Genomic DNA, 22,921 nt, shown 5'->3' with positions numbered 1-22,921 from the left:
TATTTTCATCGCAAAAATTAAATCTAAAATATAAGTCAAGAAAATAATTACCTATGTAGATTACCTAATTACTTAGTGCTAAAGTATTTTCTACTACTCAACCTACCAGGAGGAACAACGGACAGCTAGTATGCATATTATAACGCATAACGTAACAGCATCAATGAAATGTAGATTGCTGCACATTATAATATCTAATACCTAACTACTCCTTCACTACATGCATGATTGTTACCTACGTCAACATATAGGTATAAGTACCTACCTATGTACAGTAAGGTGCAGATAAACCTGACCCCCCTCAGAAACAGTCATTGTTACTATGAGAGGGGGGTCAGGTTTTTCTGCACCTGACCGTACCTATCAGCTTTACAACTTTACTTATTCTTCTTATGAACAAAGTACTCTGTGTTTTTCTACTTTCATCTCACGGCTATCCACAATACCCCAAGACATCAGCCGCTAATAACAATTCAACAGCAACATCAGCCCGGTTTACGATCGCTATTGGTATTTTTACACATTATTTACAGTTAAAATAAGGTGAAATTTTCATGGGAGGCGTCCATGAAACTCTTGCTGAAGCATAAATTGTAGGGAGGCGGCATAATACGCTCGCGGGTGACATGATATGTGATATGTAGGAGCTGATACTAGTGTGACAACGATTATAAAGGTGTGACATGTGAGATTACGTTGAGTAAGAACCTAGGTTAGCGTAGATTAAACTAAAACCCCGCTTACTCTCTAGGCTATGCGGAATTTTTCAAGATATTTGGGTACAAGAAGAGATCTTGATTAAAGTTATTTTATGTGAGAAAGTGAGAATACTGTTATATTTTTTATACAATACCTAAAAGCTAAAAAGCATAAAAAAGTCGTATACCCAACGGACGGTGACGGAATATATTCCTACCATATAAAATCTAGTGATTAGACTTAAATCTTGCGACTAATTCGCAACCAATATATTGTGGTCGTGTAATTTAATTAATTATATTTCAATACATTCAGCTATTGGTGCAGTGGATACTCAGGTATGAAATACATAATATATATCATCATATACGTATTCAAAGGCAAACATGCACAAACTGAACATGAAACTTGCAGCTCTATACAAATTTCCCCAACACAACGCAACATACAATAGACGTATTTTCATGACAGTGTGCACATAAAGATAATATCACAAAGGGTGGCGCCCATTCCTTATAACAGCTTTTTGGGACATCACCTTCGGCGTTTTCGCGTCCTGCCGGCGGAACCCTCATTATACATGCTAATAAGAGTAATAAGATATCTGGAGCTTCGAATGTTCCGAACATTAAATAACACGGACATGTATGAAATTGGAAATCCTTTTTATATATAGGTAAGTATGACAAAGTTATAAAGATGTATTTTTTTAGTTTTAAGTGAAAGATAGGCTATGGTTAATACCTACCTGTTATTGACTCCTACGGGAAAACATATTGGAGCACAGGAAAGCTCGTAGGTAAACCTTCATTATACAGTGTGTTGCAAAAAGGGTATACTAAGTTACTAAGCCGAAACCTAACCTAACCTAACCTTTTTGCAACACCCTGTAAATACCACGAATGATTTGGCGAAAGTCATCCTGACACTGCTGCTCTCGAAGAAACAATTTAGGCCCGATTTCACCAATGAACAATAACACGTTACTATTCTGAGAATACGTCGACTATTTAATCGACTCTATTTAATCGGCTCAAGACTAAGCAACGTGATTAACTTATTCTGCCTTTATTCCTCATCGTTGAAATCGGGCCTTAGTACAAAACAGTGTGCTGTGCGTAGATAGAATAATAACAATTCGGAATTCAGGTAGCTATTAGTTCCATATTATAAATTGTTATGTTAATGATAACGCTTAAGTTAACTTAAGTGTGATCAGTGATTAGTTGTAAGTGCACTCTCAAACCCAAGATCATCCTCCTCACAACTTAGGAGGTGGGGACCGACTGTTACGTCCTTTGTCGTATTCGTATGACATTAAGCTGGGTTCACATTTTGTAACGTACGGACGCACTACGTAACGGTACGGCACTAGCGATGGAGCGAACGCAGGTCTGATACAGGAAATGACATCTACAAAATAATGTGGACCCTAACTTTATAATCTTAAAAAGTTAACTCCTACTGTAGATAATAATGATATAGTACGTAGGTACATGTAAAGTTTAAATGGTTCTTGTCCAATGTCCATCTTCGGACGTGGACATATTTAATTTATTGCACACAACGAGATTTATGTCCATTTATGCCCATTCCCTTATCTAAATTGCAGGCTTTACTGCGGCCTGTCCATTTAATGTGATTTTTATTACTTCTCATGATTCGCTATTTGTTAGCATGGGCCTATTTCGCTATGCCTGTGCCAATTCACTCAAAAACCCGATGATGCGTTAATAAATTGAGTGAGCAAATTGATTTATTTATAAACACAAAATGATTATTAATTAACCAATAATCATGAACGTGCAACAGCTTTCCCACTAGATATTAAATTTGCCAATTTAGCTTCCAATTTGAATGTTGGCCCATTTTCTTTCTTGGACAGAATTAGAGATGTGCATTTCAATCGTGAGGACCGGGTGACATTGAATATTGTTATCATCGCAACCGCTATAAACAGAGGAACGGAAAGACATTCAGAAATTCTTATTTCTCATACTCTTTACCTTATCTCTCACCTCTCTTACCTCTCATACCTAACAGCTACCGGTACATGGATTCGTTACTGACGTAGATAAACGTCTCTATATCCCCTTTCACCATAAATACTGTGGTGTGATTTTAAACGTCCTATCGACATCGACAACAGACCTGTGCCGCGGCCTCAGGCATCATACTATCAAAAACGAAACGAAATTCACGACAAACAAAATAGAACAGTCGCATTTGCGGTCCAGCATAAAGTTGGTCTACAGTGTGAATTTTCGTGCGGGAAAAGTTAGCGGCAGAAAGAGATTGTGCAGGAAATAAGTATGGTTCGCTCTCCATGGGGCAGGGGGCGCTGCGCGTGTCGATGTGCTAATGATGCGAGCTTAATGTGCTAGTGTTGTACAGAGAGATGCGTAGAGTCGGCATGTGAATGTTGCTGCTAAATTGTTCGGGGCGCAGTTTACAAGGCCGGCCGACCGGGCCGCATCGTATAGCAATCGTGTTTGATTATAAAAATGCAACCCGCCGCGGTCCGAAATAATGTTATAACTAAAAATGCGACTCTATGAGGTCCAAAATAATGTGATAGAACGGGTGTAAGCAATGTCACAACATCTAGACATGAAAATTAATCTCAGTAAGTCTTCGTTCAGATATATAATATGATCGAAACAGTAAGTACCTACGAAAATACATATGTGGTAAAAACACCCTCAGCTAGGGAGTGACACCCAAAAATACCTATCCTATAAGCATAATAAGTAATAAGCAACTCAACCGAACTATACGCTATAAAAAAAAACCGGAAATTTATCAAGTGAGGAGGCTCCACGCAATTTCCTCTGCTCTGCTCATAGCATATTGGGAATAGAATCAAGGGGGCGAGTACTGGCCGCACCCAATTTTGCGTTTTACACTATCTATGTTGTTGCAGGCCATTCGCGGACTTCCATTTCCCAAGACGCCCGCTCTATGAATGTTGATTTGGAAATTTTGGTACAGCAAATACTTAGTTATGTTTGTAGGTTGACTTACCTAGGTATGAACTATTCAATTTTGTATACGTAAATTACTTATTGAATTTGCAAGTGGGTATACTGATATAAATTGTAAGTATAGCTAAGTTAAGTACGTTGTTTTGTATGTAGCGTACCTATGAATTGATTTTATATACCTATTAGAAGTACTTAAGTACAATATATGTTTTATTAGGTATTTTAATAGAGCTTCCACTATGTATTGTATTTTTGACGTTTCCTTATGTCTGGTAAGTAAAGTTGGTTTTCCTTTGCATTCGTCTATTATGTATGGGATTTCGAATGTGTAAACACCAATAATATAATGGACAGAGTATATTATAATGTAGATAGTTCATTGTCAGAGAGGTCTATTCTATTAATTGTAGAGCAGTTATTCCCTACTCCTGGTTCACTCCAGGTTTATAAGTGATCTATGCGGAGGTATCGATGGACAAAAGTACCAATCCGGGGGTTAGGTCCTTCTCAAAACAGAGTCGTGAGCACAAGTTTCGATCCTCCGTTAACGTTGCGAATCGTCAACTGTCACTGTCAAAATGTAAGGCAATGTTAGTTCCAAAAGTGACATTTGTTTGTTAGGTGGAATTTCACCAAACGCTAATCGTACAAAATGTATTTAAAATTTGATTTAAATACGTTTAGCGTTTGGTAAAAGTGACCCTTCGTGTAGATTCGAAAATAGTATCCAATCATGTGCTCGCTACACAGGAGGGAATTAGTTACTCTCTAAACTAAATCGACGAACGATCGAACAAAAATTGTCACGCAATCGTTATGGGTCTATTACACCTAACGAGTACAGTGGCGAGTCAGTGTCGAGCGCTCGGTCAATTGCTAGCCGTTCTTTGGTCGAGGATCAGCAGAGGATACTGACTCGCCACTGTACTCATTAGGTGTACCTAATCGACCCTTTAGCGCCAGAGAACCGAATCTTCGGAAAATAAAACGCCCAGCCGTTTTATTTTCCGAAGATTCGGTTCTCTGGCGCTAAAGGGTCGATTAGGTACACCTAATGAGTACAGTGGCGAGTCAGTATCCTCTGCTGATCCTCGACCTAACTGCAACTCTATCTGCCTATTGCGATCGATTTAGAAAATGATCCCCCAGGCCTTAACTTTTCTGTTTCGGTGCATCGTTAGCGAAGTAGGCCTAGTCTAAAATTAACATGTACATTTTAATTGTAATTGTAATTATTATTTTATATGGGTGCTGCCTGAAATAAAGAACATTTATTTATTTTATTTATTTATTTAAAATAGGTAGGTAGCTATGTATGTACTTTCAGAAACACCATGTAAGTACATAATAAAATTATTATTATTATCTACTCAGAGTAGAAAATAGTGCTTAATTTCCTTGGAAGATCCACCGATCTATACCTATAGATACCTAGATAGCTATGTGTCTACTCTTCGTAAATTAATACCTAGTACCTAGAGTCTAGCTCGAAGTTATTTTAAGACCGGAAAGTAAATAAAACAAAGTAATAAAATCCAAAAAGGATCATAATTTATTTATGAAAAAAATATATACACTTTACAATTGACTGATGCGTAAATGCACCATACACAAAGTACATTCTCATTGGTAAAATACTCCCCTAACAATTTACATTAATATTTACAAAATATTTTATTTAAAGACACGACAGGGTAAGTTTCTGTCATTTTGTGTAAAACTGCAATTTAGCATCACCTTCTAATATTAAATAACCTCGGTATCTTACTTAACCTTTTTAAGTACTCGCTTATTTCATAAATTAAGACATCTTCTCAATCAAGTCTTTTCCTCGAACGACTTATAATAATTTCATATTGCTTTCTTTTCACATTTATTGTAAAGAAACACAAAATGACAGAGCAGTGCAATGGTTTAGTTTATCACAAAATTTATTTGATAACGTGGTGTGTCATAATTTTCAATGAATATTGAAAATGAGATTCTGAAATAAATGCGTTATTTCGGATCAACATTTATGTATTTTAGAATCTGGGGCTGTATGAAAAGATTCTGTAATTACCATAAAGTTTTTACTTAATCTCTTTGCAATAATACATTGAAAAATTTGTTTGAACCACATAATATTGCTTAAAAGTTTTAACTTTAATAAGCGAGTCAGTCCAATCATGCTTAAGAAAATGTGACAACACTGGCATAAACTGCAAAACGAGAGTATAGAAGTAAAGCTTAGTTTCGAGACATACCTAATATAATCTACAATATATTCCGCAATCATCAGCATCAGTCATGGATATTTAGTTATAGAGTAAAAAATGCTTAGTTTGAAGTCGCGGTCTGTACGCTAACTCGTGTTAAACGTGCTATTGTGTACACATAATTAGGAGCTTTACTTCTGTATACTGGTTTGTGCCACAATCAAATAGTGTTAATTACAGTTGTAATCCAATTTAAAGCCAAAATATTTGCTCGCCTGAGCATAGAGAATACTAGAAACAACAAGGGACCCAGCTCAAAGAGCAGACCCGTAGATCTCTTCAGTAATAACGTAAATGCATTCAAACATCCTTAATCAGTCAATAACATTCATAATAGCTATCTATTGATCAAACATACCAATATTGAGGCACAACTAAGCATTATAACAAATTCATTTCTGAAAGAACAAATGGTAAAATAAAATCATTGAAACCTTCTTAGGGTAGCTTGCACAACAAAGATAATCAAAATTAAATCTATGACCTCTTGCTCTGACATTATACTGTCAGAGCAAGACAAACAATTTAATTTTGATTAGTTTTGTTGTGCAATGAATGTACTTACTACATTTAGGTTTATGCAATCAGAATTCCGTCACAATGTCCTTTGTACGCATCGTATGAAATGATACAACATTATCTCATAAATATTTGAACATAATGTGAGGCAGTGAGCGTGAAGGGTGAACATTGAATCATATCTTACAATAATACTTAGGTTCGGAAGTATGTACTCGAAATCGACGTACAAAAATGTCGAAAAGTACCACTAACAAAATAGTGAAAATAAACTAACAAAATGAAGGTGCGAATTCACGGTATAGCAAGTTAGGGCTTCAATATTTTGTTTGGTGGCATTTTCTCCACTTTTTTCTTACGTCGAAGATTCAGATCTGGTGATATAATATAAGCTCTTTTTTGTGCTCGTCTGTAAGTCCAAGTTAGATCAAATTAATTACTGTCGGGCGGAACACGGTAATTATGCCAAAGGTGTCGGTTATATAACAAAACATTCAATTGTTTTTGGGGCAAATGTGATTAACCGTATCAAGTGAGGGTAAATTCAAATAGTGTGAGCCTTAAAATATAAGCATCTTTGGTTACTGGCCTTGCAAGGAATCTGAAGTGTTTCTGAGCAGTCTATGGTTAAAATATCATTACTACAATGTCAATGAAGATAATATATTATATCTAAAATAAAAACTTAGCCCTTTTTACGCCTTTATTCTTTAATTTCAATTACTGATATGATTAAAGATGCATATAGTTCAGTCAACGTTTGTAAAGAACTATCACACAGTAAACTGTAGACTAATTTCACCTTACCAATAAAGGTATTATAATCGCACGTATCTCATATAAGAAAGCGGAAAAAGAGCTAAACTAATGGTAACAAGAAACTTCCAGTGACCGCAAATCTAATTTTAATATAAAAACCCCCTTCGGGATACGACATTACCTCGATATGCCGTTGGAAAAATTACTTCACTGATAGACTTGGCATTACTTCGTAAAGGACCGCCTTGGTATTATTAACATTTGCCCAAAACACCAACGAATAAAAACCTACTGTCATGGCCGCAACACTAATCGATCAACTTGGACTCGCAGAGCTCACCACTAGCTGTGGTTGTTCGTATTACTATACAAAGAATTTGTTAAACTTTTAATTTCACGTTTCAAACTAGAGGCACTGTTACCGTTCTTGTCTAAGCCACTCAGAAAGTCTTCCAAGTGTTTCGCGAGCGCTTTACGCTTGAATCTTAGGGATTCGTTTATCACTTCACGTAACACTTCCTTTTTAACGTCCGCACTGCCCCTCAATTGTTTTAAATGTTCGAACAGCTTTGAAAAATCTGCAATAGATGAAATAACATTATTACTACAATGTAAGTATTTACATAAAATTTTTAAGCAATGAAAACTGAATGCTGTAGTAGGTAGTTATAGTCTATTTTTTTGACAAACGAGTACTGAGTATGTCTTTGGCACGTTTCCGATGTTGATAGTGTGAGATGGGTAATTTTAAGGACCAATAGCAACTAGCAACGCAGTAATAAATTACGTTGATTACGTGGACCAATAGCAACACAGAAAAAAAATCGGCACTAATGTAAATAAAATATATAGCTAATTATCTATTGCTAAATTAACAAGAAGATATACTAACCTCTACCAGGCCTCCTTATAGCCTTATAAACTTCTGTTCTGACGTCGAGGTTGTGTTTCTTAATTTCTATCATTTCTTTTCGAGACACTTCAGGCGGGGGCGGCGGCGGCGGAGGTATTATGTGTAACGATGTTGAGGATTTGGTGTCGTTCTGTAATCAAATAAAATTTATACGTTTTATTTTTCTTTACGATTTGATCGTCAATGGGTTTAAAGTCCAAAATAATGTAAAATAATAATGATAATTTCACAACGTTTCGATGTTATATGTGATAAGTGATAAACCTCATATCCTCACTGTCTAATTTGAATAACAGATGATTTTTATCCCACAGATAGCCTAAGCAGACATTTTGAGCAAATTAAAGTAATGATAAAAACCGATGAAGTGAATAATAATATAATAATGTAGCGGAAGTAACGATGAAGTGAAAACATTTCCCTCATTGAAAGGAGACCCGTGCCCCAGCAGTGGGGTCGTGATGGTCGTGAAGGGTTGTCATAATGATGAGAAAAGACGGTATCTATCGTCAATCTTTCGGCAAATTGGATAATCATGCTTCTTATACAGACAACATGAACATACCACCATCAAACTTTTAAGTATACAAAAAAATACGTCCTACCTTCCGTTTCCTCTTCCTCGTGCGTCCATTAGAGTTATTCTCGGCCGCAATGCCCTGTATGATCGCATTGATGGCCAACTCCTGCGTGTCGGGCGGCGGCGGCGGCGTCGGCGGCGGTGGTAACGTCTGCGACGTGTGTGGTAGAGGTTGGGCGACGTGCGGCGTGGGCGGAGGCACGAGGGGTGGCGGTGCGGGGGTGTGGGGGGTGTGGGGTATGTGGGGCGGCGCCTGGGAGCTGTGGGGTGTAGGTTCAGGCGGCGGTGAAGGGGAGCGCGGCATCTTGCTGCCCATCGTCGTGTAGGCGTCTGTAAAGGAGGAATTATTTTTTGATGAATTTGTATGTATTGAGGTGGAACCGGCAAAATCCGGATGTTTTCACGACAAGGGTCTCTCAAATGCTGCGTTATTTACTGAGTTCCTATTGGCCGACTCGGGATCGCAGTATTGAGATTACACAGGTAGCACAGAAAGGAGCATATTTTCTGACCAACAGTAAAAAAAATGCTGTATATTTGCGCACTGAATGATTAGTTTCTGGCCGACTCACTGTCTATGGTCTCTTATCTGTGGTTTCGTGGTATTGTGGTATTCTACACTATCTGTCACGAGCGGATGGCATCAATACAGCCGATTTATAATAGATCTAGTTTCATGCATACAGAAAAACTATCCCGAAGGCCGGCCTGTTCGTTGGCGGCGTTTTACCCTCCCACAAAAACAACTCAGCAGGTACACAACAACACTCTAACCTCCATTGAGGAATGGTTTGACGACGGGCGGCAGGTTGTCGGGCGCGACGGCGGGCGGGCTGGACGGCGGCGTCGGCGTGCTGATCACCAGCCCCCCCGTATCCAGGATCGGAGGCTCCTGGAAGTGAGCAAGTGGTGGTGTTAGTTGAACGTGGACTGATAAATATATGACTGGTTCAGACTGGTAATATAGAAAGTCGAGAACACAATTCGTCCGTCTTAAAATATTTTAATGAACATAAATCATATAAAATTTAAATCAAAGACTTTGGAAGATTCTTAAAATAATACGAGCGCAATAATACAACTCTGGAGTTGTAAGATGACGAATATTGTTATGGCGCTCTTCGGATGAAGCATATTTCTAGCAGTGATAAATAAATGGCTAATATGCTAATGATGATAACCTCCTTTCCTATTTAGCACCATTCCACATACCTCAGGCGGCCGACTAGCCGTCACATTTGTATCGACCCTCAGATTAGTCGCGCGGCGCGGCGGCACAGGCGTCACCATGGTGACCGGAGACGACGGCCGGCGTGCCCTGACATGTTGGGGCAGCGGGCCCGCCTTGCGCTTGGGCGGGACGGCCGTCCGGGACAGTTCCGCGCCGCGCTTCCCGCCCGCGGCCGGCCCGGAGCGGACGGAGCCTAGCGGGTCGAAGTCAGCTTCGTCTACCATCATGCGCTGTGGATTGGTGAGTATAGAAAGGAATAGTTAGGGTTTTTATTTAGAACACAGATTTTATTATAGAAGACGGTTAAATCGCTGCTACGCAAAAAATGCCTTTCAATCTAACTTTATTGGCATCGACATAGTATAAATTTACCTTTTCCGGAGAAAGGTGGTGTCAATTATATTATACAGCCTAATTTTATTACGCGCATATTCCAGATTTTCCAAAATGCAACAGTGCTGCTAGCTGTCACTTGGTAGATTTAACTTTTTTGCACGCAGGGTCTTTCAAAACACAGAACTTTAAAAATCGCTATCACGAGAAAATCAACCTTAACTTCAAACCTCACCTTATCAATCTTGAACGGGTTCCCAAACATGTGTTGCCTGACGGGCTGCGTCTCGATCTCCCTCAGTTGCGGCGTCATACGCTTGAGGTACTCCTGATAGTTGCCCATCTGCGCCACCGGCATCGAGTGTAGGCTGTCCTCGTCTACCAGGCGCGTGTGAGCGAGAGAGGGCTGCAGGAAGTTAGCTCGCATTCGGACCACCTGGAATGGGGGAGAGAGAGAGGTATAGGTTTGTGGATACGGTTGATGTTTATTTGTGTTGAGCTAATAAACGTATGCTGTTTGATATAGGTCTCTGCTAAGGTGCGGTGCTATGTCTGCAGCCTTTCTGTTCAGTACCAGAACCTAAAACTATTATGTTGGTAGCTAAAACCGACAACAGTATAATGCCAGCCCAAATGGTATTCCCCGCAAAACCATGTAAAATTTTATGAGGAATGGTCTCATTTCTGATGTGATTATGTAGACGAAATCTCCAGCAACTTAGTTTAGTCAAAATATTTTTAAAAAGTAGGTCTGCAATTTTTGTATGCATTTAGCAATAGAAAAACAAACTGAAGTACATACCTGATCCAACAGATCCCGTCTCTGTATATCAAAAGGGTTCCTATACGTGTGAGCCTGGGTCTTGTGGCGTCCTCTCGACAGACCCACCACGAAGCCTCCAAACTCGTTGAGTTGGTCCCGGAGCGCTGAGAACTTGTCTTGTAACGAGGGATGCGTTATCAAGTCCTTCTTCAGCGGTGATCTAGGCACTACGCGCACGCTTTCTGCTACCTGGAAATGAGATAAGTGATGTATTAAAACGATTATTATAGAACTCAAGCTATTCTATTCATTTTACGATAAATTAGAAGATGGGCTTCAATGGAGAGTAAATTATAGCCCTTCATATTTTTAGTTACTAATCTGATGTTGATTTTGTAAAGCTTATCAGAAAAAGCAAGTCTGTCCAATAATAATTTAGTTGTTTTCAAATGTCTGTGTTATGTATGTAATCGAAAAGTGTAGTTAGCTCACCTTTTGAGTATTATTACTAGAAGCCTTATTAATTACATCGGCGCACAGCTTATCAAACTCTATCTTAGCCAAGTTTTTCAATTTCTTCAAGTAGTTCAGAACGGAGAAGCTAAGAGAGTTGTCCTGTGTGTCGGGAATCAAACTCTGGACTAGCGGAGCTGAGGCGCCCATCTTCGCTAGGGCTCTGCGTAAAGGCTGAAAAACATAAAATAATAATGATTAGTACTAAATTTCGAGTTACATCGCTATTAGAAGACTAGCAGTGTGTTCGTAGTCGACCGGGTTTTATGTAACGCTGCTGTCTCATTGGGAAAATAAGCCAAGCAAGAAAAAAAAACTTTTTTTCGTGTGTATAAAGTTCTGACAGTGTAAAATATCACTTATTTATTAAATAATTTATAATCATCACTTGCCCCTAGTCTTGGCTTAGTCTGTTACAGATCGTTTATTCATTGACCATTTATACCTACTCTAGTTACACTCTAAAAAATCTACATGTACTCACCGCAACATAATACGAAGGCATCCTATCCAAGTACATCTGGAAGTTGAGTTTCCACTCCGGGGTGGGCTTGCACCGGTGCTGTTTGAACAGCTCGTCCAACAACGGTAGAAGCACCGGATAATTGTACGGTAGAACAAACAAGTTCACACATGTGAGGTTGGTAGACGCTTTCAGGTAGCCAAACGGATGGCTCACTTCAGTGTTCTTGCAACTGCTGTTGGCTACAAACACCTGGAATTTTGAGAATTATGGGGTTAAATATTGGTGGATCGGAAGAATACAGAATTTCGCAAAAATACTGTCGGTAATCAAAAGAATTTCAATCTTAGTTTTTAGTAATTTGACTAAATAAAGTAGCCATTTGGATCCGCCGCCACTTCTTTTCAACTGATAAATTTTACTCTTTTTCTAACACCCTGAATGAAAACACCATAGCACAATCAGTAACATATTCTCACCTGCCAGCAGATGGTCGGCTGCTTCCTGGCCAGTATGAACTGGGTTAGCGGACTCGGCTCCAGCTCGTACTTGTCGAAGGGCAAGTTGTCGATCACCATCGGCTCCTGGCTCAGGCAAGTGAACTTGACCGCCGGGTGCGCCGAGCGAGGCGGCTGGAATCACAAAAGGAGGCATGACATGACGCACATTTACATAATATGAAAACACTCAGAGCCAAGCTCTCCGTCTTTTAGCCTGTGATAGGGTGCTTACATAGAGAATCGGGTTCCCTGTATCTACCTGTACCGGTAACCTGATTATGTAAAAGCGCTCGCTCACGGAGCATTTTGCCGGATTTTTTTTATGTCATGAGCGCTTTCGCACTTTATGTAAGCACCCTTATACATAAATTAGTGGTTATGTATTATGAGGCGGGACTTAGATCGCAATTCAGGGAAATGACTATCCAAGAAATAATGTGTATTTTAAACTACTTTTACAAATATTTGGCATATCATATCAGTTACACTTTACAGCATATTAGTATGTGTAGTGTAATACAACATTTTGTTTAAGGCTGTCACTAAAGCTGGAAGAAAATCAGAATCTGTCAAATCTAGTGAGGGGGGGTTGAGGTATGCGGGGCGTTCTACGGACAATGACATGAAATTTTAACATAGTACTCGAAAACATAAAAGTGAAGACATGCCACTTTGTTAAAAATATACTAAGTAAGTAATATTGTTTTGTGATACGAAAATATTTATTTTTATTTGAAAGTATTTTTAATATTTAATAATTAATTATATATAAAGTCGTACCCGTGGCGATATTTATACAGGTTGTTGCAAAAAGGGTTTAATACTATGCCGAAACCTACGTGTGCAGCATGTTATTGATGTTATTTCTAAGCCAGGAAATGAAATCAGAATGTAAAAAAATCGCGAAAATATTATCAGAGTTTAATAGTTCAGGGTGTTGTATTAAACTCTGCCCCCGTGTAATAAAAAAAGTATAGTTAGCCGAAAGGGCGTTACTCAGGCGTCACTCTGAAAAACTTTTATCCTACGTAATTTTTTATATTCATGAAAAAAACGCTTCTTCATATAATTTTTTTTTGGTCACGTGACCTTTTAGTTAGACGACCTGTTTTTTTTTGGTGTTTCAAAAGCAGAACAGTAGTTTGCAGAACTCTGCATATACAGGGTGTCACAAAAGGTTACGTAGCTGGCAAAGGGATATGGGGAGGTCACCAGAAAAATAATAACATGTAAGTACCCCCGCAAGGGGGTACATTAGTACAAGGCGAGAGTGTGTATTTTTTTTTTTAAGTACTTATGTGTATTTGGGATATGATAGAAATAATATTTTTGTTTCTTAAAAACCAAAAAATTTACACCTTGCTGCGCTCTTTTGCTCACTGTAAGTACACCTACAAATATTGCTGTATTAAAAAAAACGGTTTTGTTATAACGATTATAAAAAAAAAGTTATTTTCATGTCAAGGAGTCATTTACCTAATTACGATTTCACTCAACAGCAGGTGAACAGAAAAAATAAGTTCTAGTTCTATCATCACTTTAGATCGCAAACATTGTAACTCCACTTTTCTCGGCGAAAAGTACTCTTTGGTGTCAATAGAAACGTTTTTTGAATTCACATGTTTTCCTCTTTATTCGAAAAAAAAAACTGTATTCCGCATTTTACCATTTGTTTTCCTCTAAACCCCAAACCGTGATTTTTAAACAAGAAAACTTAGTAATTATACCCTTTATTCTCATATACAACGTGCGATGTAGGCGAACGTGAACGAAAACTATGCAATAAGCCTTTGTTTTTATTACTACTTTAGTAAATTACAATAACATACTCAACAATGTTAATTTTTCTTTTGCAATGTTATGTTGTTAAATTAAGATCTAATATTTTATTAACATGAAGTTACTTTCAACTTTTTTTTGCATCTATGCGTCGAATCACAGCATGACGGCTGCTGCAGCTTCCTGCTGTCCTGTCCTCCAACCAATCCCACCAGTACTGCAGGTTGCGTCGAATACGAGCCATTCTCTTCGACTTGACAAGACAGGTGCTCCCGGAAGGATCATAGATCGCACGGAACCCGTACCGTATAGAGGCAACGGACTCCTTTGCAACAGCCCCCCAGATTCGGAAGTAGCCCATGCACTGCATGGCGAGCACAGCTGCAGCAATTTTTTCGTAATGAATCATTGGGATGTCATCCCCGAAGGAGGCTCTCAGCCTACCTCACGACCTGTGTGACATTAGAAAAATGCACTGTGCTAACGCCGTTTGCGAGCTTGATTTGCAGGACCGCGTTGTATGCCAAGTTCCACAGCAGAGGGGCCCAAGGCCTACCGCTGTGGAACTCCGCAACTGAACTTCTTCAGTGAAGACTCTCTCTTTTCGCATCCTTAATGTACTTGTTAGACACGTATGACCTCTGTCAATTTTCTGCAGATAAGAAGACAAGTGATGGTATAGATGGAAGGTTCGTCCTCTAGGGGATAGAGTTGAACGCGGTTACTATTTTTAAGCAAACAGCCAGCGCAACAACTCGCCCGTGGTTCTTATCCTGCTCCGACAGTGAACGAACGCAAAGTATTGTACCCACTATTCGAATCCGCATTTCGGATGCCAAACTGACTGTCCGAAAGGTCGAAACCGTACCACCACAGAGGTATGACTCGTTCGAAGAGCTTATCAGGCTCTTACAGCAATCAGATGTGTCGGTACACTGAAAGATAATCTACAGGCCTGCTTTATTTATTTAGGAGCACTAATGGCCTCCTTTCAGTCATTGAGTCACTGGCACTCAGGCTGCGGTTGAACAGGAAGATAGACTGTCTAAACAAATCATTTTTAGGCTAGTTAAAAAAAACTTTAGGTGGGTAGTATGCCAACTAGAGCTACAAATAAAACAGTATTTTTGTCTCCTCTAAAATTTGGTCACGAGGAGTTACGATGATTACGATCTAAGGTGACGCTGACGATATTTTATACAAGGTATTGAAAAAAGGGTATAAAGCTTAGCCAAAAGTGGATTTAGGTGCCATTCTGATCCACTTTTCTTCTACAATTTTGAAAATTCACGTAACAAAACCTTTTACATAGAAACTTATTCGATCACGTGACTTTTTACTATAGAGACCGAATTTATTTTTCGAGAATTTCCAAAACTTGGAGAACAAAAGTTGTTCAGAATAACCCCTGAGTCAAACCCTTTCGGCACAGTATACCCTTTTTGCAACATCCTGTATAGGTAATATCAGGTTTATAAAAGACCTGGGCCTGTAGAGTGAGACTCGGCATGGGGAGTCATAATTTATAGATCTTTTAGGTTGCAGTGGCGAATGGGCACTGGTAGCCCTGCCCTTTTCTATAACTATAACTATAGGTAATTTTATGGCAATTTAAAAATGGTATAACATTTATCTATTTGAAAAAATCATTAAAAATATACATTACCTATCACCCTAATTTAAAAAAAAAATTCAGCCCTTACTTTAAACTTATAACACCCCTCTATTTCCTTCAGGGGTTAAAAAAACCTGTGTATTTAATATTTTCTTATGAGTTTTTTTTTAAAAACTAGGCTCTTACATAGTTGTACATAATATTATGCGGTATTTTATTCCACTTGTAACGCATAAAATTCATAGCACATTTCATTTTTTTCATGGCGAGATACAGTCGCACTTAACCGCTTTTTTGCAAAGCTTGTTAAATAGATTTGAAAAATTATGTAAATTTTAGATCTTCAATTTTTAAAAATACTTACTTATTTTTAACAACCTGTAGTGTACAGACTACCACATCTTAAAATATATATATTTTTAATTAACTACGGTTTTTGGTTTCAAATAAAACAAATTATGAACTTACTTTTCAACACCCTGTATATGGTGTAGCTTACCTACCATACACAACCGTTAAAATAAAATAAATTACCCCTCAGAATATAAACAGGCTCGCGCTTTGGCATACTGCATTGACGGTATAGTTCTTATTCGGAGAATCTAATAAGTGTCATTATGTGCAATGTTTACCTTTATCTATGCATCTGTAACTCTATAGTAAAAAATGTAAACAAATCGAAAAGGCGAAATGTTTTCTAAGAATTTTCGGCTTTTCTGCATCTAAAATGATTAGAAAATTAACTTTCCATAGCAAATGCATATGTATTATAATACTTGTAGTCATAATTTGTTGATTTAATCAGTTTTTGTGAAATATTTGATAAAAAATAAAATGGCGTGGGTATCGCTCCTAACAGGCCGCCACCAGGGCGACGACTGAAGAAATCTGAAATCTGTCACGGTGTCATCATTTTTAAACCGGAATTTATTAGTTTTTTGCAAAAAAAGTTGACTTCTGGTCCATTAAATCCAACTCTTTAAGGTAACTTTGTTAAGAATTTAATTACCTACACATACATATAAGATTCCATGAAAATGGGCCCTCTGATTTCGAGGGTTTTTTCATAATAAGTCAAAAAATGGCAAAAGACATGGTGTGTTTGCAATTTTTTTTAACATACTTATCATAATCCTGCACCAATTTATAAGCAACTAACATGTTCAGTATACCCTCTGCTACAAAATATATTTTTATCAATGTGATAGAAGCCACCGTTTTTCCAATCTAATCAAGTATATCAAGCCGACTTTAGCATTTTAGCTTTAGGGATCCCCTTAAGGAGGCATAACAATTTATGTTCCTGTGATAAGGAATCTAAGTTATAAACTTATAATCAGTCAAAGACTGCAGGATATAAGATAAGGTAAGATAACAGAAAGGATATTTCATCCGATAGCCACGACCAAAGTGAAAGTTTGTTCAATTTCCGAAACTTTTTTTTTGCTTAGCTTTAAATAACGGTACTATTTGCTAAAAGCTTGGCCGCTTATACATTTGGTATTACTTTGGTAATTTTATTCTTGTTAATGCTTCAAATATAAATGTTGTTGTTTGATCGTAGCTGCATTTATTTTTACACCCTGTATAACTCACCAGTGTAGGAGCGTTGGGGTCGGGCCTGAAGCTCTCAGGTATGGGCCAGAAGCCCACAGCGAATCCCTTCTGCGACACGGTGCGAGGCACGTAGATGAGGCGACGGCATGAGTGCCACGCCTGCGGCGCGCTCGGGCCCTGCTGATTGGTCGTCAACCCGGCCTGGTATTGGCCGCCGGCGCCGTTCCAACGCTGTGATTGGTTGAAGGATTGTTAGGATGATTGATAGGTGTTTTGTTTACAGCGCGACGGGGCACCAGCGTAGTGTGTTCGTGAGAAAGCTATGGTTTTGAGAAAAAGTCACTCTCAAACTTCAAATCGGATCAGCCATTTCGGAGCTACTTAAAACACAATTAAACTGATAATATACCTAACAACATTATTTTTCAGCTCGGTATAATAAATAAAGTTTACGTATTAAAAGTATTTTTGTATGCGATGATTGTGTAAAACAAATTGAGGCTTATCTTGAATGTTGTTGCGATAACTTTCGTCCACAAGATTAAGTTGGTAATAGGTTTCAACTTGAAAGCGGAAACCGAGATAACTGATACTTCATTTCGAACCGCAATCTATAAAATGCGGAAAATATAACATAATTATTTTCAGCCTATAGCAGTCCACAGCTAGACATAGGCCTCTCCCAAAGCACGCCACTCGATGCGATCTATAAGCTTTCCGGAAAATACTACGGAAACTAATCTATTTGTTTTAATTCATAAACTTTGATTATTTATATGCCGCTATAGATCAATAAGAACGGAACAGCGGTGACCTTTACACAATCCACCTGAGCATCAGCCCGCACCTCAAAATCAGCTCATTGCTCAAGCTCTACATAATATACAGTGTTACAATAAGCAGACAACATAAACATACCCCATTCCTCTCCGCATCAGTCTCCATCTCTTTATCGGGCTCGTGGGGTATTTCCTCGCCCGCCTCGCCCTCTCGGCCCGTGCCGCCATCTATCGGCGGCGGGTCGGGGCCGATCTTCTCGAAGTTGATGACGACCCCGCTCTGCACCTTCTGGACCAGGCTGTCGATGCACTGCATCAGCATACGGTGCGAGGTGATGCAGTAGGAGCGGCCTGAGGACAAAGTTGAGGTTTATTATTATTTTTTTATGTAACTAATCCTTTATTGCACTAAAATAAATATAAGTGTACAAAGGGTGGACTTCATGCTATAAGCATTTTCTATCAGTCAACCCACAGGAGGTGCAAGAAAATATTTTAATGGGTTTATGAAAAGGTTTTATCGGCATACGATTGATTGTTGTTCCAGGGTTGGTGGTGGATTATCATCGAACATAATAATAGTTGTAGTGCAGGGTTGGTGACAGTAATTAGGTGCTTAGGTATTGCAGAGGCTTTTTAGGGTTCCGTAGCCAAAATGGCAAAAACGGAACCCTTATAGTTTCGTCATGTCCGTCTGTCCGTCTGTCCGTCTGTCCGTCTGTCACAGCCGATTTACTCGGAAACTATAAGTACTACAGTGATGAAATTTGATGGGAATATGTGTTGTATGAACCGCTACAAAAATATGACACTAAATAGTAAAAAAAAGAATTGGGGGTGGGGCCCCCCATACATGTAACTGAGGGATGAAATTTTTTTTTCGATGTACATACCCGTGTGGGGTATCAATGGAAAGGTCTTTTAAAATGATATAAAGTTTTCTAAAAAACATTTTTCTTAAAGTGAACGGTTTTTGAGATATCAGCTCTCAAAGTCGTAAAAAGTATGTCCCCCCCCCTCTATTTTTATAACTACGGGGTATAAAATTCTAAAAAAAATAGAGGTGATGCATGCTAATTAACTCTTTCAACGATTTTTGGTTTGATCAAAGTATCTCTTATAGTTTTTGAGATAGGTTGATTTAACTGTAATTTTGATTTGCTGCTACGGAACCCTTTGTGCGCGAGCCCGACTCGCACTTGGCCGGTTTTTTTTACTTACTTTGACTCACACGTAAAATTGGCGATTTTAACCACTGATAAGTACATAGAAAGTATTACATAGGAACTTATTGTTGTCACTTTGTTAGCCTATCATGGCACGGGATGAAAGACTGGTCCAATCAACAGTAGGCTATACCTTACGATTTAATTAACATTTTCTTAATTGATTAAATTTGCATATTAATAAGGACAACGGAAATGTAGGCTTAGTATTTTTTATAACTACTCTACCTACTTTACAAATAGAATAACATAAAATTAGGATATAGGTATTTTATTTAAAAAAAGCAGTCGCTTCATTCTATAGTTTCCGTACATAGCCACAGACAAACACACAGATACCTAACCAAATAAAGCCTATATAACTCCCCTTTTATACCGAGAGTTAAAAATTAAATGCCCTATCTAAACATTTAGCACATCAGGAAAATGGTTACGATGTTGGTTCCTTCGAGATTATTCTATGAAAGTTTAATCGGTGTACATCGATTTATTCGTTGACCACTGAACTTCACTCGGTTCAATAGCTTTTCTGAACGTAAACCTAATTTGATTTTAATTTTGGAAGAGGAGGAAAAAATATTGTTTTCTATCTCACCGATCATATTGCCGTGACCGCGATATTCATCATCATCAGCCTATAGCAGTCCACTGCTGGACGTAGGCCTTTCCCAAAGCACGCCACTGGATGCGATATATAACTTTCCATATACAATAATTACCAGCCACTGACTTGGCACTGTGACACTTCAGTCGAACAAAAGTTACTATTGCTGCATCAGTATCGCCGGAACTAATCGGCGCGAAAGTGTACCTTTAGCCCACCTATCCGACTGCATACGGCAGACGTGCCCCGCCCAGTCTTACTTCAGTTTGGCATTCACATTCAGTTTGGCATTCACATTGTGATATGCCGACTCTTTAGGAGGAAGTAATGATTAGGATGCAGACTTTTTAGGATCTGGACAATACTGAATGAAGACATAGGTGGAAGACATTGTCTTTTAGATAAAAACCATTATAGGAATTAGCTGATACAATTATATCAGTGATCGTCCTGACGCGATGGCATGTCAATGTACCTACCAAAATGGACAAAATCCGCAAAAAATCCCATATTACTTTTAAATTCCCATATTATTTTTTCTCAGAAAAACAAAAATCAACTCACCGCCTGTGACCTCACACATAGCATCTATGGGCGATGAGTCTGACGGCACCAGTCCTGTGTCTCTTTCTACCGCGGGCGTTCCGGCCAGGCGTAGAACGAGAGAGAAAAGCCTCTGGTCCCAGCGGAACGGTTCTCGAGTCAACTCGGAGCCGGGAATCGGGCAGTTCATTGGTAGATTGAACTGTGGAAGATTATTAGATTAGTTAACAAAATTATAAATTGTTTTTTTTCTTCGAACTCGAAGAGTCTACTTGCACTTATTGCACAATGAGAAAATAGAGTAGAATCTTCACATTAGACTTAACATTTTCAAGGAAATGGTTAATGCAGAAAATGTTGATTATATTTATTGGATACTTCTGTTCTGACCTAATTAAATGTTTGTTAACATTGCAGTTTAAACTGTTAAAATACAAAAGTAATAATATTATGTATTTACTACAATACATGCACTTTTTAATTTGACAGTTGAGTCAAGTTAAAACAATGACCGTTATGAATGTTGAGTGCATATTTTAATATATTTTTTTACCCAAGCAATCTTACATGAAAATTTCTACTTACTTCTTCCTGAATACCAGCATTGCTAGACAATTTTCCTCCGTCTGTGATGACCACTATGACGGAAGGCTCCAGATAGAATGGGCATCTCCCCTGCCCGTAAGTATCTATTCCTGTCTGCATTCTGTTGATGTTCAACACATCGAAAGCATGCTTCAAGGCCGCTCCCATAGTGGTCAGGCCCAGGCATTGTAAGTTTTTCAACTCGTTAATAAAAGTAGCTAAATTCTCTTTCCAGCCAGCCTGAAATTAAGAGAGCAGGAAAGTTTCAAAGCCAGTTGGTATTTTAATAATAGTATTTTAACTGCAATATTTGCATACTACTTAGTTTTTTCTATAATAATATGGGATAATGCAAAGTAATAGAGATAGTTAGCCATAACATGAAAAAAATATGGCAGAGATAGAGGAAAATTTATAAGTAAGTACCTAAGTGATTGAATATAGGGATTAGAAAGAGGAAATGATTTTAAATAGTGTGTGTATTTGTGGATAAATCATCTAGATTAGAGCCAATGGTCATACATCTGTAAATAAGTTGCATGTAGGTCATTATCCTCTGCAGCAAATTAAAGTACTGTACCAATCCAAGGCCCCATATAAATCGTAATTCTGATAAGAAATGAGGTAAGTGAAGTAACACCTACTGTTCATAAACAAGTGGAGACAGCTATTTAGTTAGTAGGTACCAAGTCATTTATCTCAATCTCCCAAGTGGGCACGTTATAGTACAATGCTTGGCCCCCACTGTTTGTATTTCCCCCCAAATCGCCATTTCGTAATAGGCAGCAGCGAGCCAATGGGAGGGCGGGACGAGAGCGCAGTCGCGAACGCTATCGCGAAGGAAGCAACGGCAGCGGCTCGGCCTGTTTACGTCGTGCTGTCTATTTCAGATAATTTTGCATTTTCAAAGAATGTAAATGTTCTCAGATGCTAACCACAGTGCCTCACACAAGGACGTAACAGAACCGGCTTTTTACCATGTATGTTCAAGCGTAAACTAAAGAGAATCATTGGAAACGTGTTTCTCCGTATGATACTAACCTTGATGTTCGCGGGTGGTTCTTCGAAAGTTAGAAGCATATACCTGTCGCCTCTGCTTTCAGGAGAACGCTGACGCACCTAGGGAATTTAATTATCCAGTTTAGCACATGAACACGTTAAGAAATCGATCACAAAAACGAGGCGGCTGACAAGTCGATGACACTGCACCTACCTTTACGAACGTTTCCACAGCGCCCTTGGCTACATCGAGCAATGTTGGGCGTCCACCCAAATAAGCTCTTTGGTTCATGGAAGCAGACGTATCTATTAAGAAAACTATGATAGTCATCTTGAAATTAGCTAATTTCCTTCTAACTACATCAAATATGCGCACTCTATTATGAACTAAGAACAAAAATGGCCGCTACATCGTACGTAGACTCGATGACAGGCAACCGTCCGACAGCCGCTTCGACGAGCAGCTGAACAAGCTACGCCACGAAGACTCCAAAAGTACCACGTGACCTAATCAGTCGTTCGGGAGATTTCGTGCGCCGCAATCCGCCTAGAAATAAATGTTCGGCTTTATTCGGCGTTCAAAAAAATAATGTTGCCATAAATTATATTATAATTTTGCCCTTACATAGATAAAAACCAAATGACATCATCACTATAGTAGGAAATAGGTTTTATTGGAACTTTATAATTCACTAAACTTTACAAAATAAAATCATAGA

At 38.6% G+C, this 22,921-nt stretch overlaps 1 protein-coding gene across 1 annotated transcript; it reads right to left on the bottom strand.

The window, feature by feature from the left end:
- Window positions 1-5,212: 5,212 nt before the first annotated feature.
- LOC105387545 (integrator complex subunit 6) lies at window positions 5,213-22,724 on the bottom strand. Its single transcript, XM_038112841.2, has 16 exons — window positions 22,417-22,724; window positions 22,245-22,322; window positions 21,204-21,443; window positions 20,640-20,820; window positions 18,385-18,596; window positions 17,506-17,697; window positions 12,495-12,647; window positions 12,037-12,267; window positions 11,532-11,726; window positions 11,079-11,288; window positions 10,512-10,712; window positions 9,925-10,173; window positions 9,487-9,604; window positions 8,738-9,042; window positions 8,112-8,262; window positions 5,213-7,797 (listed from the first exon to the last, which is right to left on the bottom strand). The coding sequence occupies exons 1-16, from the start codon at window positions 22,531-22,533 to the stop codon at window positions 7,562-7,564; spliced, it is 3,069 nt and encodes a 1,022-aa protein (XP_037968769.2). The 5' UTR covers window positions 22,534-22,724; the 3' UTR covers window positions 5,213-7,561.
- Between the last annotated feature and the right edge of the window lie 197 nt (window positions 22,725-22,921).

The sequence above is a fragment of the Plutella xylostella genome, chromosome 5 (genome assembly GCF_932276165.1).
Source record: "Plutella xylostella chromosome 5, ilPluXylo3.1, whole genome shotgun sequence".
In the NCBI taxonomy this organism is placed as follows: domain Eukaryota; kingdom Metazoa; phylum Arthropoda; class Insecta; order Lepidoptera; family Plutellidae; genus Plutella; species Plutella xylostella.
This window is presented reverse-complemented; position numbering and strand designations above follow the sequence as displayed.

Excerpts from the sequence above, each read along its gene's own strand:
- LOC105387545 (XM_038112841.2), bottom strand. The coding sequence starts at position 22,533 with ATGACTATCATAGTTTTCTTAATAGATACGTCTGCTTCCATGAACCAA. Across the intron at positions 12,268-12,494 it reads AGCCGACCATCTGCTGGCAG|GTGTTTGTAGCCAACAGCAG; the intron begins GTGAGAATATGT and ends TCAAAATTCCAG. Across the intron at positions 11,727-12,036 it reads TGCCTTCGTATTATGTTGCG|CCTTTACGCAGAGCCCTAGC; the intron begins GTGAGTACATGT and ends TATGTTTTTCAG.